At 54.0% G+C, this 13,775-nt stretch overlaps 3 gene segments (V, D, J or C); all 3 read right to left on the reverse strand.

Moving 5' to 3' along the window:
- Window positions 1–408: 408 nt before the first annotated feature.
- On the reverse strand, window positions 409–6,491 carry LOC120590097 (immunoglobulin lambda constant 1-like). The segment is given in 2 exon segments: window positions 409–896; window positions 6,269–6,491. Coding segments are annotated over 2 exon segments (528 nt in total).
- Window positions 6,492–8,297: 1,806 nt separating this feature from the next.
- On the reverse strand, window positions 8,298–10,832 carry LOC120590561 (immunoglobulin lambda constant 1-like). The segment is given in 4 exon segments: window positions 8,298–8,746; window positions 10,045–10,145; window positions 10,669–10,734; window positions 10,813–10,832. Coding segments are annotated over 4 exon segments (507 nt in total).
- A 1,370-nt stretch (window positions 10,833–12,202) lies between these two features.
- On the reverse strand, window positions 12,203–12,750 carry LOC120590563 (immunoglobulin lambda constant 3-like). The segment is given in 1 exon segment: window positions 12,203–12,750. A coding segment is annotated over 1 exon segment (408 nt).
- Between the last annotated feature and the right edge of the window lie 1,025 nt (window positions 12,751–13,775).

Here is a 13,775-nt window from a genome sequence, read left to right on the forward strand (position 1 = left end):
GAATCCCTCACCTGGGATCCTTGAGCGAACAGGGAAGTTAATGGTCTGTTCCTCTAAAAACATGACCTTGGCCCAAAGTTCTTCTTTGCCCATACTCTGCCTTTGACTCAGTGCCACCCTTGTGGAAGCTCCTAATCATCATTACTCCCTGATCCGCCTGCCGTGACCCGGATCCCTCTCACTTGACTCTCTTTCTTCCCAAGTGGCTCAGCCTGCATCCCTGGTGTCAAAACTGCAGGAAAATTTTGGGTCATGGCTCCCAGCGTATTTAGATGTCAGCTGAACCCTAGGGAATGTGCCAGGTGGGTGGACAGAGGTACTGGATTTCACGGTGGGGCACCATCGCCCTTGGGACAGTAACCTGTTAGGCCAGACGGGTGATCAGACGCACAATGCACATGAGAAATGTCAGATGATAAATGATTAGGTCTTTATTGAAGTGAAGGAAACATGATGAGGAAGTGAGACCTGCCCAGTCTGAGCCGATTCTGAGCAGGGGTCTCAGGGGTACAGTGGGGAGCTGGGGAAAGAGGTGCCTGGCTGAGGAAGTCATCTGAGAGTGGGGGACAGAAGGTCCTAAGAACACTGTGAGGGGGTCAGAGTCTTCGCCACAGTGCTCCCCTCGTGCGTGACCTGGCAGCTGTAGCTGCTCCTAGATTTCCAGCTTTCAGGCGTCAGGCTCAGGTAGCTGCTGGCCGCGTACTTGTTGTTGCTCTGTTTCGAGGGCTTGGTGGTCTCCACGCCCTGGGTGACGGTGCTGCCATCTGCCTTCCAGGCCACCGTCACGGCGCCGGGGTAGAAGTCATTGATGAGACACACCAGTGTGGCCTTATTGGCCTTGAGTTCCTCAGAGGAGGGCGGGAACAGAGTGACCGCGGGCGCAGACTTGGGCTGACCTGTGGGGAGAGGGAGGGACAGGAGGTCAGAGGTCTGGTCTCCACTGTGGGAGCTGCCGACCTCAGTCATGATGTGGTTACATCTCCCCCAGTTCCAGGTCGAGGGCCAAGCCTGCCGTTGCTCCACTTTGCTCATGGCCAGGATGGGAGTTGACAGTCACCTCCTGTTGGAGAATCTCACTGCCTGACTCTTGACAACTCTGCGCCCCTCGTTTCTCTCTCAAGTTCACAGTTCTCCTGACTGACTGTAGCACCTGGGCTATGCTATCCTGGGACTGCCTGGCCTCACCTTGTCCCTGCATCTTTCCTGATAACTCTGTCTTTCTTGGGGCATCTGTCGGTCCCCGATCTGCCTGTCGTCCCTTCCCAAGTGTCCTCAAAACAGGTCATCTGTCTGTCCTGGCCTGAGACTCTCCTTTCTTTCAGGAAGGGAGATACTTGCTCACAATCCCCCTGACACCATCGTTGAAGTCCCTGATTCACTCCCCACAACCACACTCCAGGGCGCTCAGCACCCGGGCTGAATTCTAGGGTGTCAGCGAGTGTCCCTGGGAGGTGGCTGTTCTGGTCTTAGTCAGTCCGTTTTTTCGGACGCCTTTCCTGTTCCTATGATTTATCCTGGGGGAATTCCTCTGTCCTGGGACCTTGTCACCTGTCCCAAAACAGGTCCCCAACACAAGTATCTGTTCTGAGAAATCTCTTACCATGATGATAGTTGTGAGGCCCCCTCTGGGGCCTGAGTGTCCTGACATCTGTCCTGTATAAAAAGTCCTGCCTCGTTTGGAGCACGGGCAAAACCCCAGCACCTACGGTCATCTCGTCAGAAGTTCTCCCTCCGTCTTTGTCCACTTTGTCTTGCTTCCTCCTCATCCCCTTCATGTCCTCAACATAAAGTTCCTCTCACTATCTACGCACTAGCTCCAACCTACCACCCAGAAAGGACAGAGCCCAAGAGTGACACACACATATGTGTAGTTTAGCAGATCTCAGCCTGCTTCCCACATCCCCTGGCCTTGGCTCAGGAGCCAGAGCCCCCACTCCTACGGTCCCACGGCCCTTTCATTCTCCCAGGACCCCAGGACTCAGAGACCCTGAGGCAGTCGGACATTGTGGAGCCCAGAGCTGAAGTCCCCTGGGGAGGGAGCTTCAGGTCAGAGTGAAAAGTGGCATGAGATGTCCCTGAGATTCCCCTATCCTGTCCCCACCACGGTCCTTAGAAGCAAAACACGGTAGAGGATGCTGAAACGGGCAGACAGAAAAGGTGAAGGTCAGAAGGCCAGAGCCATTCAGACCCCAGAACTAGACTGGACGACAAGGAGAGGAAAATCGACCCAAACTTCAGTGTAGACCCCAGGAAGGAGGGAAAGGGAGAGACTCACCTGTGACGGTCAGCTGGGTCCCTCCGCCGAAAATAGCACACAGTGACACAGCCTCGAACACAAACCTCTTTTCACCCACTTTACCCCCTGCCCAGGCCCATCTGCAGCTGCACCGGAGGCCCAAAGTCGAGCCTCCTCGTCACGGGTGGTGATCGGGCAGATGGCTGGGTAAGAAATGGTGACTCTGAGGAAGGAATTTCAGGGCCATGGAGTTTTAGGATTTTCCATGTCCTTGGTCATGGGATGACTTTGCAGACAATGTGCTGATAGTGAATAAGAATTTTCACCTAATTCCATTCTTACAGAGGATCTGTTCCTTGTCCCAGCCTAATTCATGCTGTCGTTGTGAAAGTGGTGACTCTGTCCTCTTCACCACACAAATGATGGTGTCGAGATCCCTTCGCAGACCTGGGAACCGGGGAGGTCCTGGAAGCCATCACATCCTCAGCAGAAGAGATGGAGGAGGATCAGGGGGTGGGGATGGGAGAGCTGGTGCGGGGAGAGTCACCTTTCCCTCAGGACCCCGTCACTCTGCACTGTCTAAGCCCCAGTATCTCTGCCCCAGGCTGGGCCAGACTGAAGGTGCAGTGGGATGGTCACTGTTGGTCCCCTTCCGTGCCTCACGTTGGCATCTGTCGCGTTGCCTGGGTGCATGGGCTGAATTCCTGCAGGAATGACCCCGGTCACGGCCCTGCAAAGATAAGGAAGCCATCACTACTCCAGCATCTCTTTTCTATGAGCTTCCACTGTGTCTGTTGTCTCCTTACATTTCTTCTGAATCACACGTGTCCCGGTTCATTCATGTCGCTAGGACAAGGTGAACCGACAACCTGTGACATACGTTGTACCCCTGGACTGAATCTAAATGGTGTGTGTGGGGCCCCAACACCCAGGGCGTCAGCTTGCATTCCAGTCCCCGAATGTCATCTGCAGACACGCAAGTGTCACACGGGCCTGGATCCTTCTCTTTGCGACAAGCGCCATGCTCTGTAGGCACTCTGCATTCTGTCTCATTCTGCCTGCTGTTCCTGGCCAGATCCTGCCGTGAACTTCCTCAGGGCTCCCGGTCTCGCTCTCAACCTGGTCAGGAACGTCCCTGCCCTTTCACTCGTCAGTGGTCACACCAGGACACCCAGAACCCGTGGCCCTTGATGACTGGCTATTCTTTGTTCATGTCCTTCCTGAGTCCCCTGCTCAGTACCTCCTTCCTCAGCTCTTTCAGAACCTCGCAGAGAAATGATCTTCAGCCATCCCAACGAATGGACACGTAATGCGTTTCTATATTTTGAGTGTCTGTTTATATTGTATGACTGTGTGTGTGTGTGTGTGTGTGTGTGTGTGTGTGTGTTTGTTTGTGATAGCACAGTTTTTATTTCTAAGCAGGTGAATCGGTTTACATGGTAGTTAATGGCCCATTCCTCGATCCGGATGCTTGATTTTGACATGCAGTTCCCAGGCAGGCCACCTGAGAAGAAATGGTCATCAGGGCTTGTGGTGGAGTCAGCGGAGGCTGGCCCGTAAGGTGATGAGAGAGCTGACAGGACTTCTCTCCCAGGGGACTTGAACACAGCTGGGACCCCTGTGAGAGACATGAGGTAGGAAGGTCCCCACGGATGAGAATGGAGTGAATGACTAGGGTCCGGGGACTGAGAGTCCTGTAGTTTCTGTGACATTGTGGGCCTGAAGGACTGGGCAGAGGACCTGTCCCAGTAAAGTAGGACAAGGCGAGGTTCCTAAGGAGGAAAGCTGTAGCCTTTGAGGCTGGGGATCTCCTGGAAAGCCTAAAGAGTAGTGGAAGGCATGTGAATTGCAAGACGTGAGGAATCCAGGGAAGGGAGCCCAGGCTCTCTCCTGGAGACCGTGGGGACCGAGAGGAGTGGGCCTCGGGGGTGGACAGGGTCCACACAGAACAGTGAAATTAGGGAAGGTGCCTAGTTGGGTTGTCCTATGTTGTGCTACCTGTATCCCCTATTCTGGAACATTCTCTGGGCGATTCAGGATGAGAGTGAATCTTCCCCTCGGGGAAACAGGGCGACTCCTTCCACTGGCTCCTTTTCCACAGGGCCAGGAGGATTCTGAAACCGGAAATGGTGGAGTGAGGACAAAAATGCGTAAATCAAGAATGAGCAGAGAGCATGATGTCTGATTGACAATAACATTTTATTGAGTTATTTGGGTAAAGGGAGAGGAGCCGACTGGGGTTGGGAGGAGAAAGAGATGATCTAGAGTCTTTTGAAAGCAGTAGCGCTGGTCGGATGGATCGGAGAAGTCCTAAGAACACTGAGGAGAAACAAGTCTTCTCCACGGTGCTCCCTAGATGAAACCTGGCGGCTGTAACTGCTCTCGATTTCAAAACTTTCGAGCGTCAGGCTCAGGTAGCTGCAGCGGCGTACTTGTTGTTGCTCTGTTCGAGCTTGGTGGTCTCCACCTTGGCGTGGCCGGTGCTGCCGTCCGCCTTCCAGGCCACCGTCACAGCGCCGGGGTAGAAGTCATTGATGAGACACACCAGTGTGGCCTTATTGGTTCTGAGTTCCTCAGAGGAGGGCGGGAACAGAGTGACCGCGGGCGCAGACTTGGGCTGACCTGTGGGGTGAGAGAGGGACAGGAGGTCAGAGGTCTGATCTCCACTGTGGTAGGTGCTGAGCTCAGTCCTTATGTGGGTGTAGCTCCCCAAGTTCCAGGCCGAGGGCCCCTGCCTGGCCATTGCTCCACTTTGCTCATGGCCGAGATGGGAGGTGACAGTCACCTCTGTTTGAGAATCGCAGTGCCTGACTCTTGGCAGCTCTGGCCCCTTCTTGGTCCCTCGTTTCTCCCTCAGGTTCACAGTCCTCCTGACCCACCACGACACCTCTGCTGCCCTGGTACTGGCTGGTCTCACTTTGACACCACAGAGTTCTGAGTACTCTGTCTGTCCTGTGGCATCTGTTGATTCCAGATCTGCACTATGATCCCTCTCTCCAGTGTCCTCAAAACAGGGCATCTGTCTGTCCTGGCTCTCCTCCCTTTAGGGAAGGGAGTTTCTTGCTCACAGTCCCCCTGACACCATCCTTGCAGCCCCCGATCCACCTCCACAACCACATGCAGGGCTGTGAGCACCCGGACTGAATTCCTGGGTGTCTACGAGAGTGTCCCTGGGACGTGGCTGTTCTGGTCTTAGTCTGGTCTGTGTATTTGATGAAGCCTTTCCTGATCCTGTGATTTATCTCGTGGGAATCTTTCTGTCCTAGGACATCAGTGTGCCTGTCAAGGCCTTTACTTGTCACCTGTCTCGAAAAAGGTCCCCAGAAGAAGATTCTGTTCTGAGAACACTCTGACAGTCATAATAGGTGTGAAACACCGTCTGAGGCCTGAGGATCATGACATCTGTCCTGTCTAAGGGGTCCTGCCTGTCTTGAGCATGACAAAAACCCAGCACCCTGCGGTCATCTCATCGGAATTCCTCTCTCCATCTTAGTGCAGCTTGCCTTGCTTCCTCCTCATCCTCTTCATGTCCCCACATAAAGCTCCTCTCACTATGCTGCATCAGCTCCAAACTACCCCCCAGACCAGAAGGACAAAGCCCAAGAGGGACACGCACACATGTCCAGTTCAGCAGATCTCAGCCCGCTTCCCACATCCCCTGGCCTCGGTGCAGTAGCAACAGCCACCCACTCCCACGGTCCCACGGTCCCTTCATTCTCTCAGAACCTCAAGGCTTAGGGACTCTAAGGCAGTTGGACATCCTAGAGCCCAGAGCTGAAGGCCCCTGGAGAGGGAGCCCCGGGTTCCAGTGAGGAGTGGCAGGAGGGGTTCTTGGGATTCTCCTATCCTGTCCCCACCAGAGGCTTCAGAAGCAAAACAGGGTACAGGATGCTGAGACAGGCAGACAGAAAAGGTGAAGGTACAGAAGGCCAGAGCCATTCAGACCCCTGTCCTAGACTGGACGGCAAGGAGAGGATAATGGACCCAAACTTCATTGTAGAACCCAGGAAGGAGGGAAAGGGGGAGACTCACCTGTGACGGTCACCCGGGTCCCTCCTCCGAACACCTCACACAGTGACACAGCCTCGAACACAAACTTTGTCAACTCCTTTACCCCATGCCCAACACCATCTGCAGCTGCACTAGAAGCCCAAAGTCCAGCCTCCTTGTCACGGGTGGTGATCTGGCAGATGGTAGGGTGAGATGCGGTGGCTCCTTTGAATGGAATTTCAGTTGTCATTGTGAAATAATGACTAGGCTTCTTGAATCACAGAGAACGTGGAGCTGAGACCCCTATCAGAGCTGGGGAATCTGGTGGAATCCTGGATGCCACCACATCCTCAGCAGAGGCGGTCGAGTCGATTTCAGGGATGGGAATGGGAAGTGTGGTTCAAAGAAGAATGATGTTTACCCTCAGGACCCAGATACCTCTGCACAGTGATGACCACCGGCTCTCTGACCTAGGCTGGGCCAGCCTGAAGGTGCAGTGGAATGGTCACTGTTTGGTCCTCCTATTGAGCTGGTGGTGACAGCCACCTCCTTGCTGGCATGCATGGGCTAAATTCGAGCAGGAATGGCCCAGTCAGGGCCCTGGGCATCTGGGGATGCGGTCACTGCTCCCAGCACATATTCTCTGAGTTTTGAGTGTGCGAGTGTCCAGTGTCCCTTCATTCCTTTTGATGTACACGTGTCCTGGTTCAGAACATCTCTAGTTAAGAGTACCCTCAACCTATGACGCACATTGTACCGCATGGTATGGGTGGGTCCCCCATAGTCAGGGTCTCAGATTGCTTTCCAGCCACTTTATGTCATCTGCAGAGGTTACACAATGTACACAGAGGCCTGACACCCTTCTCTCTCTGACACAGCGTCATGCTCATCAAGCAGTGTCTCATTCTGCAGAGATCTGCCTGCCATTTCTGTCCAGACCCTCTGCTGCAACCTCCCTCAGGTCTCCAGGTCTCACTCTCAATCTGCACTGGAATGTTCCTGCCCTTTAACTTGTCACAGGTCATTCCTGAACACCCAGAAGCTGGAGACTACAGTGACTGGCACGTCTATAGTCAAGTCCACCCAGGGACCCCACTGCTATACCTTCTACCCCAGCTCTTCTGGAAACTCCCAGAGCAATGCCCACCACAACCATGTTTGTGAATGGATGTATGTCGGCATGACCATTATGTATGTAAGTGTATGTCGACATGCATTACTGTGTGTGCATGTGCGTGTGTGTGTGTGTGTGTGTGTGCGCGTGTGATAGTACAGATTGTACTTGAAACAAGATGAATCGGTTTACAGGCCATTAATGGCTAATTCCTAGAATACGATCCTTGATATCTACATGCAGGCCCCAGGCGGGTCATCTGAGAAAAGTGGACATCAAGTCTTGTGTTGGGGTTGGGGTGGGCTGGCATGTAAAGTGATGGAGGAAGCTGATCTGCCTCATCTCCCAGGGGACTTGACTACAGCTGAGACCCCTGTGAGACACATGGGTAGGAAGGTCCCCAGGAGGAGTGTGAAGTGAATGACCAGGGTCCAGGGACTGAGGGTTCTGTAGTTTGTGTGACAGTGAGGTCCTGAAGGACGGGGCAATGGGCTATGTCCCTGGCCACGTAGAGAATGGCGGTGGCGGGGGTGGGGGGGCAGGGCTAAGGAAGGAAGGAGGCTCTAGACTATGAGGCTGGAGGATTTCCAGAAAATCTAGGAAGCCACGGAATTCACTGAATAGCAAGACTGAGAAATCCAGGGAAGAAAGCTCAGGCCATATCTTGGGGGCCATGAGTGCCACACTCAGTGGGCCTTTGGGGTAGACGGAGACCTCGCGAGGACAAGGAATTTAGGGAAGACGTGAACGTGAGCTATACTGAGTTGTGCAGCCCGGGTCCTCTGTTCTGGAACATTCTCTGGATGTTTCTGGGTGAGAGTGAAACTCCCCCTCAGGGAAACAGGGCGATACCTTCCACTGGCTCCTTTCACTCAGGGTCAGGAGGGTTGTGTCACCTGGAGATGTTGTAGATCAGGAGAAAAATGCGTAAGCCAAGAATGAGCAGAGAGCATGACGTCTGACTGACAATAGCACATTTTATTGAGAGCTGTGGGGGTGCAGGGACGAGGCCGACTGGGGGTTGGGAGGGGGATCCTCCCGGGTGTCCTTCTGCTCCCGCCCCTCTGTGGTGGGGGACGGAGGGTCCTAAGAACACTGTGAGGGGCTCAGAGTCTTCTCCACGGTGCTCCCCTCGTGTGTGACCTGGCAGCTGTAGCTGCTCCTAGATTTCCAGCTTTCAGGCGTCAGGCTCAGGTAGCTGCTGGCCGCGTACTTGTTGTTGCTCTGTTTCGAGGGCTTGGTGGTCTCCACGCCCTGGGTGACGGGGCTGCCGTCCGCCTTCCAGGCCACCGTCACAGCGCCGGGGTAGAAGTCATTGATGAGACACACCAGTGTGGCCTTTTTGGTGCTGAGCTCCTCAGAGGAGGGCGGAAACAGAGTGACCGAAGGCCCAGACTTGGGCTGACCTGCGAGGTGGGGAAGGGGCAGGAGGTGAGAGGCTCAGATTCCAGTGGTAGCTCCCAACCTCAGTCTGGAGGTGGCATGCAGGATCCTGAGCACCTAATCTGGGTGCTTGGTTCAGGGTCCTGTCTGGATCTGAAGGAAGTTTTTGACCAAGAGTCTGGTTTGGGGTGTTCCTCACACATCTATCTGCCTTTCTTCCTGGGGAAACCAGAGCCTGAACTGCTGCCTTCAGCTGTCTGGAGAATCCTCTAACCAACAGGCACTGGACCCCACACAATGGTCTGACCCTTATCCTCAGGCCCTGCCTAATCCTGACAATCTGATGGCATCTCTACAGGGGTATCCGTCTGTTTGTCTCCAGTGTGGAAGATGTGTGCTCTAGTTTACTGTAGGGTCAATCTTGCGACATTTCTGACCTGACATATCTGCACTGGGCCTTTGTCCTGAGGGGTCTGTTTTCATCCAAATCTATCTCTCCTGTGCCTCTCTAATGGGGTAAGAGATTTGCTGATCAGGGAGTTTCTGTCTGCCTGTCCTTGAGTCTGTCTCACCTACAGAGTTGACTTGAGGTTCCCCATTGGTACTCGATTGGTCTGGAGATTTCATGCCGAGGCATCTGCCATCTGTTCCCTCAGGGATTCGAGCTTCTGAGTAGTGTATCCTTAAGACTTAGGAGTCTACCCCTTTTCCTTCTGTCCTTCTGTTCTCTTTTTCCTAGCTCTTAACAGCCAGAATATTCTCCTTCCCACTCCGTCCTCCCTCCTGTAGAGTTTTCTGAGGCCCAGGCTGGCTGAAGACTGCATGGCATCCCCACCAAGGCCCGTAGGAGCCCCTCCACCATGGCAACGTTCCTGAATGTGGATTCTGAGTCCCACAGCCCCGTAGACTCTCAGGGACTTAGACTCGTATGTCACCAGCATTAGCCCTGAGTGTTGCGAGTCCCTCTAAAGTTCCAGGCGGTAACCCTCATTGCCACGTTCCCCCTGGAGGTGATGTCTCCTTAAGCCCTCACAGACGAAGCTGGTCCACAGAAGAGAAAAAAGAAGTCTTAGGGCCCCCATATTCTCCTAGCCCTACTGGGAGCCTGACCTAGCCTCTCGTCTTTGGTCAGAGTTGAAGGGAGCAGCTGAGGCAAGCAAGGGCTTCCACCAAAGAGGGGACGAGGCCAGGGCCCTTGAAGCCCGTCTCTGGGATCAGTCCGAACAGGAGATAAGAAAAGGTACAGGAAAAAGAGCAAAACCAGCAGAAAATTGCCCAAATCTTGGGGAGAGCAGAGAAGTGGGGAGAAGAAGAGACTCACCTAAGACGGTCAGCCGGGTCCCTCCGCCGAACGCACCACACAGTGACACAGCCTCGAACACAAACCTCTTTTCACCCCCTTCACCCCCTGCCCAGGCCCACCTGCAGCTGCACCGGAGGCCCAAAGTCCAGCCTCCTCGTCACGGGTGGTGATCGCGCAGATGGCTGGGTAAGAAGTGGTGGCCATGAGGCAGGAATTTCAATGCCATGGAGTTTTAGGATTTTCCATGTCCTTGGTCATGGGATGACATTGGAGATAATGTGCTGATAGTGAATAAGAATTTTCACCTAATTCCATTCTTACAGAGGATCTGTTCCTTGTCCCAGCCTAATTCATGCTGTCGTTGCGAAAGTGGTGACTCTGTCCTCTTCACCACACAGATGATGGTGTCGAGATCCCTTCGCAGACCTGGGAACCGGGGAGGTCCTGGAAGCCACCACATCCTCAGCAGAAGAGATGGAGGAGGATCAGGGGGTGGGGATGGGAGTGCAGGTGCGAGGAGAGTCACCTTTCCCTCAGGACCCCGTCACTCTGCACTGTCTAATCCCCAGCGTCTCTGTCCGAGGCTGGGCCAGACTGAAGGTGCAGTGGGATGGTCACTGTTGGTCCCCTTCCGTGCCTCACGTTGGCATCTGCCGCATTGCCTGGGTGCATGGGCTGAACTCCAGCAGGAAGGCCCCGGTCACGGCCCTGCAAAGATAAGGAAGCCATCACTACTCCAGCACCTCTTTGCTAGGAGCTTCCCCTGTGTGTCTGTTGTCCCCTTACATTTCTTCTGAATCACACATGTCCCGGTTCATTCACGTCGCTAGGACAAGTTCAACCCACAACCTGTGACATATGTTGTATCCCTGGATGAACCTGAATGCTCTGTGTGAGGCCCCAATACCCAGGGCGTCAGCTTGCATTCCAGTCCCCGAATGTCATCTGCAGACACGCAAGTGTCACACAGGCCTGGATCCTTGTCTTTGCGACAAGCGTCATGCTCTGTAAGCCCTCTGCGATCTGTCTCCATGTGCCTGCTGTTCCTGGCCAGATCCTGCCGTGAACTTCCTCAGGGCTCCTGGTCTCGCTCTCAACCTGGTCAGGAACGTCTCTGCCCTTTCACTCGTCAGTGGTCACACCAGGACACCCAGAGCTCGTGGACTTTGATGACTGGCTATTCTTTGTTTGTGTCCTTCCTGAGTCCCCTGCTCAGTACCTCCTTCCCCAGCTCTTTCAGAACCTCGCAGAGAAATGATCTTCACGCCATGTGATTGAATGGACGTGTGTCTTCACGAGCATTTTGTGAGTGTCTGTTTATGTGCATTCGTACGTGTGGGTGTATGTGTGTGTTTGTGTGCATGTGTTTGTGTGTGTGTGTGTTTGTGTGTGTGATAGAATAGCTTTTAATTCTAAGCAGGTGAATCGGTTTACAAGGTAGTTAATGACCCATTACTAGACACTCATGCTTGATTTTGACATGCAGTTCCCAGGCAGGCCACCTGAGAAGAAATGGTCATCAGGGTTTGTGGTGGAGTCAGCGGAGGCTGGCCGTAAGGTGATGAGAGAGCTGACAGGACTTCTCTCCCAGGGGACTTGAACACAGCTGGGACCCCTGTGAGAGACATGAGGTAGGAAGGTCCCCACGGATGAGAATGGAGTGAACGACTAAGATCGGGGACTGAGAGTCCTGTAATTTCTGAGACATTGTGGGCCTGAAGGACTGGGCAGAGGCCCTTTCCCAGTAAACTAGGACAAGGCGAGGATCCTAAGGAGGAAATCTGCAGACTTTGAGGCTGGGGATCTCCTGGAAAGCCTAAAGAGTAGTGGAAGGCATGTGAATTGCAAGACGTGAGGAATCCAGGGAAGGGAGCCCAGGCTCTCTCCTGGAGACCGTGGGGACCGAGAGGAGTGGGCCTCGGGGGTGGACAGAGTCCACACAGAACAGTGAAATTAGGGAAGGTGCCTAGTTGGATTGTCCTGTGTCGCGCTACATGCATCACCTGTTCTGGAACATTCTCTGGGAGATTCAGGATGAGAGTGAATCTTCCCCTCAGGAAAACAGGGCGACTCCTTCCACTGGCGCCTTTCCCACAGGGCCAGGAGGATTGTGAAACCGGAAACAGTGGAGTCAGGACAAAAATGCATGAATCAAGAATGAGCAGAGAGCATGATGTCTGATTGACAATAGCACATTTTATTGAGAGTTATTTGGGTGCAGGGAGGAGGCGACTGGGGGCTGGGAGAAGAGATAGTCTGGGAGTCTTTCAGCGGTAGCCGTCCCCGGACTACAAGGCCTGGAGTGGGCAGAGGGTCCTAAGAACACTGTGAGGGGGTCAGAGTCTTCGCCACGGTGCTCCCCTCGTGCGTGACCTGGCAGCTGTAGCTGCTCTTAGATTTCCAGCTTTCAGGCGTCAGGCTCAGGTAGCTGCTGGCCGCGTACTTGTTGTTGCTCTGTTTCGAGGGCTTGGTGGTCTCCACGCCCTGGGTGACGGTGCTGCCGTCCGCCTTCCATGCCACCGTCACGGCGCCGGGGTAGAAGTCATTGATGAGACACACCAGTGTGGCCTTATTGGCCTTGAGTTCCTCAGAGGAGGGCGGGAACAGAGTGACCGCGGGCGCAGACTTGGGCTGACCTGCGGGGTGAGGAAGGGACAGGAGGTCAAAGGTCAGATGACCACTGTGGGAGCTGCCGACCTCAGTCCTGATGTGGGTACAGCTCATGCCGTTCCAGGCAGAGGGACTCAGCCTTCCCGTTGCTCCACTTTGCTCATGGCCGGGATGGGAGGTGACAGTCACCTCCTGTTGGAGAATCTCACTGCCTGACTCTTGACAACTCTGCGCCCCTAGTTTCTCTCTCAAGTTCACAGTTCTCCTGACCGACTGCAGCACTGGGCTATCCTGGGACTGGCTGGCTTCACCTTGACCCTGCATCTTTCCTGAGGACTCTGTCTGTCTTGGGGCATCTTTCGGTCCCCGAACTGCCTGTCGTCCCTTCCAAAGTGTTCTCAAAACAGGTCATCTGCCTGTCCTGGTTTAGACTCTCCTTTTTTCAGGAAGAGAGATACTTGCTCACAGTCCCCCTGACACCATCATTGAAGTCCCTCATTCACTCCCCACAACCACACTCCAGGGCGCTCAGCACCCGGGCTGAATTCTAGGGTGTCAGCGAGTGTCCCTGGGAGGTGGCTGTTCTGGTCTTAGTCAGTCTGTATTTTCGGAAGCCTTTCCTCTTCCTATGATTTATCGTGGAGGAATTCCTCTGTCCTAGGACCTCTGTGTCCGTCTCTAGATATGTCCTTGTCACCTGTCCCAAAACAGGTCCCCAGCATAAGTACCTTTTCTGAGAAATCTCTTACCATGATGATAGTTGTGAGGCCCCCACTGGGGCCTGAGTGTCCTAACATCTGTCCTGTATAAAAAGTCCTGCCTCTTTTGGAGCACGGGCAATACCCCAGTATCTATGGTCATCTCGTCAGAATTCCTACCTCCGTCTTTGTCCACTTTATCTTGATTCCTCCTCATCCCCTTCATGTCCCCAACATAAAGTTCCTCTCACTATCTGCGCACTAGCTCCAACCTACCACCCAGAAAGGACAGAGCCCTAGAGTGACACACACACATGTGTAGTTTAGCAGATCTCAGCCTGCTTCCCACATCCCCTGGCCTTGGCTCAAGAGCCAGAGCCCCACTCCCACGGTACCAGAGCCCCTTCATTCTCCCAGGACCCCAGGACTCAGAGACCCTGA

The sequence above is a fragment of the Pteropus medius genome, unplaced genomic scaffold (genome assembly GCF_902729225.1).
Source record: "Pteropus medius unplaced genomic scaffold, Ma_sr-lr_union100, whole genome shotgun sequence".
Classification (NCBI taxonomy): Eukaryota; Metazoa; Chordata; class Mammalia; order Chiroptera; family Pteropodidae; genus Pteropus; species Pteropus medius.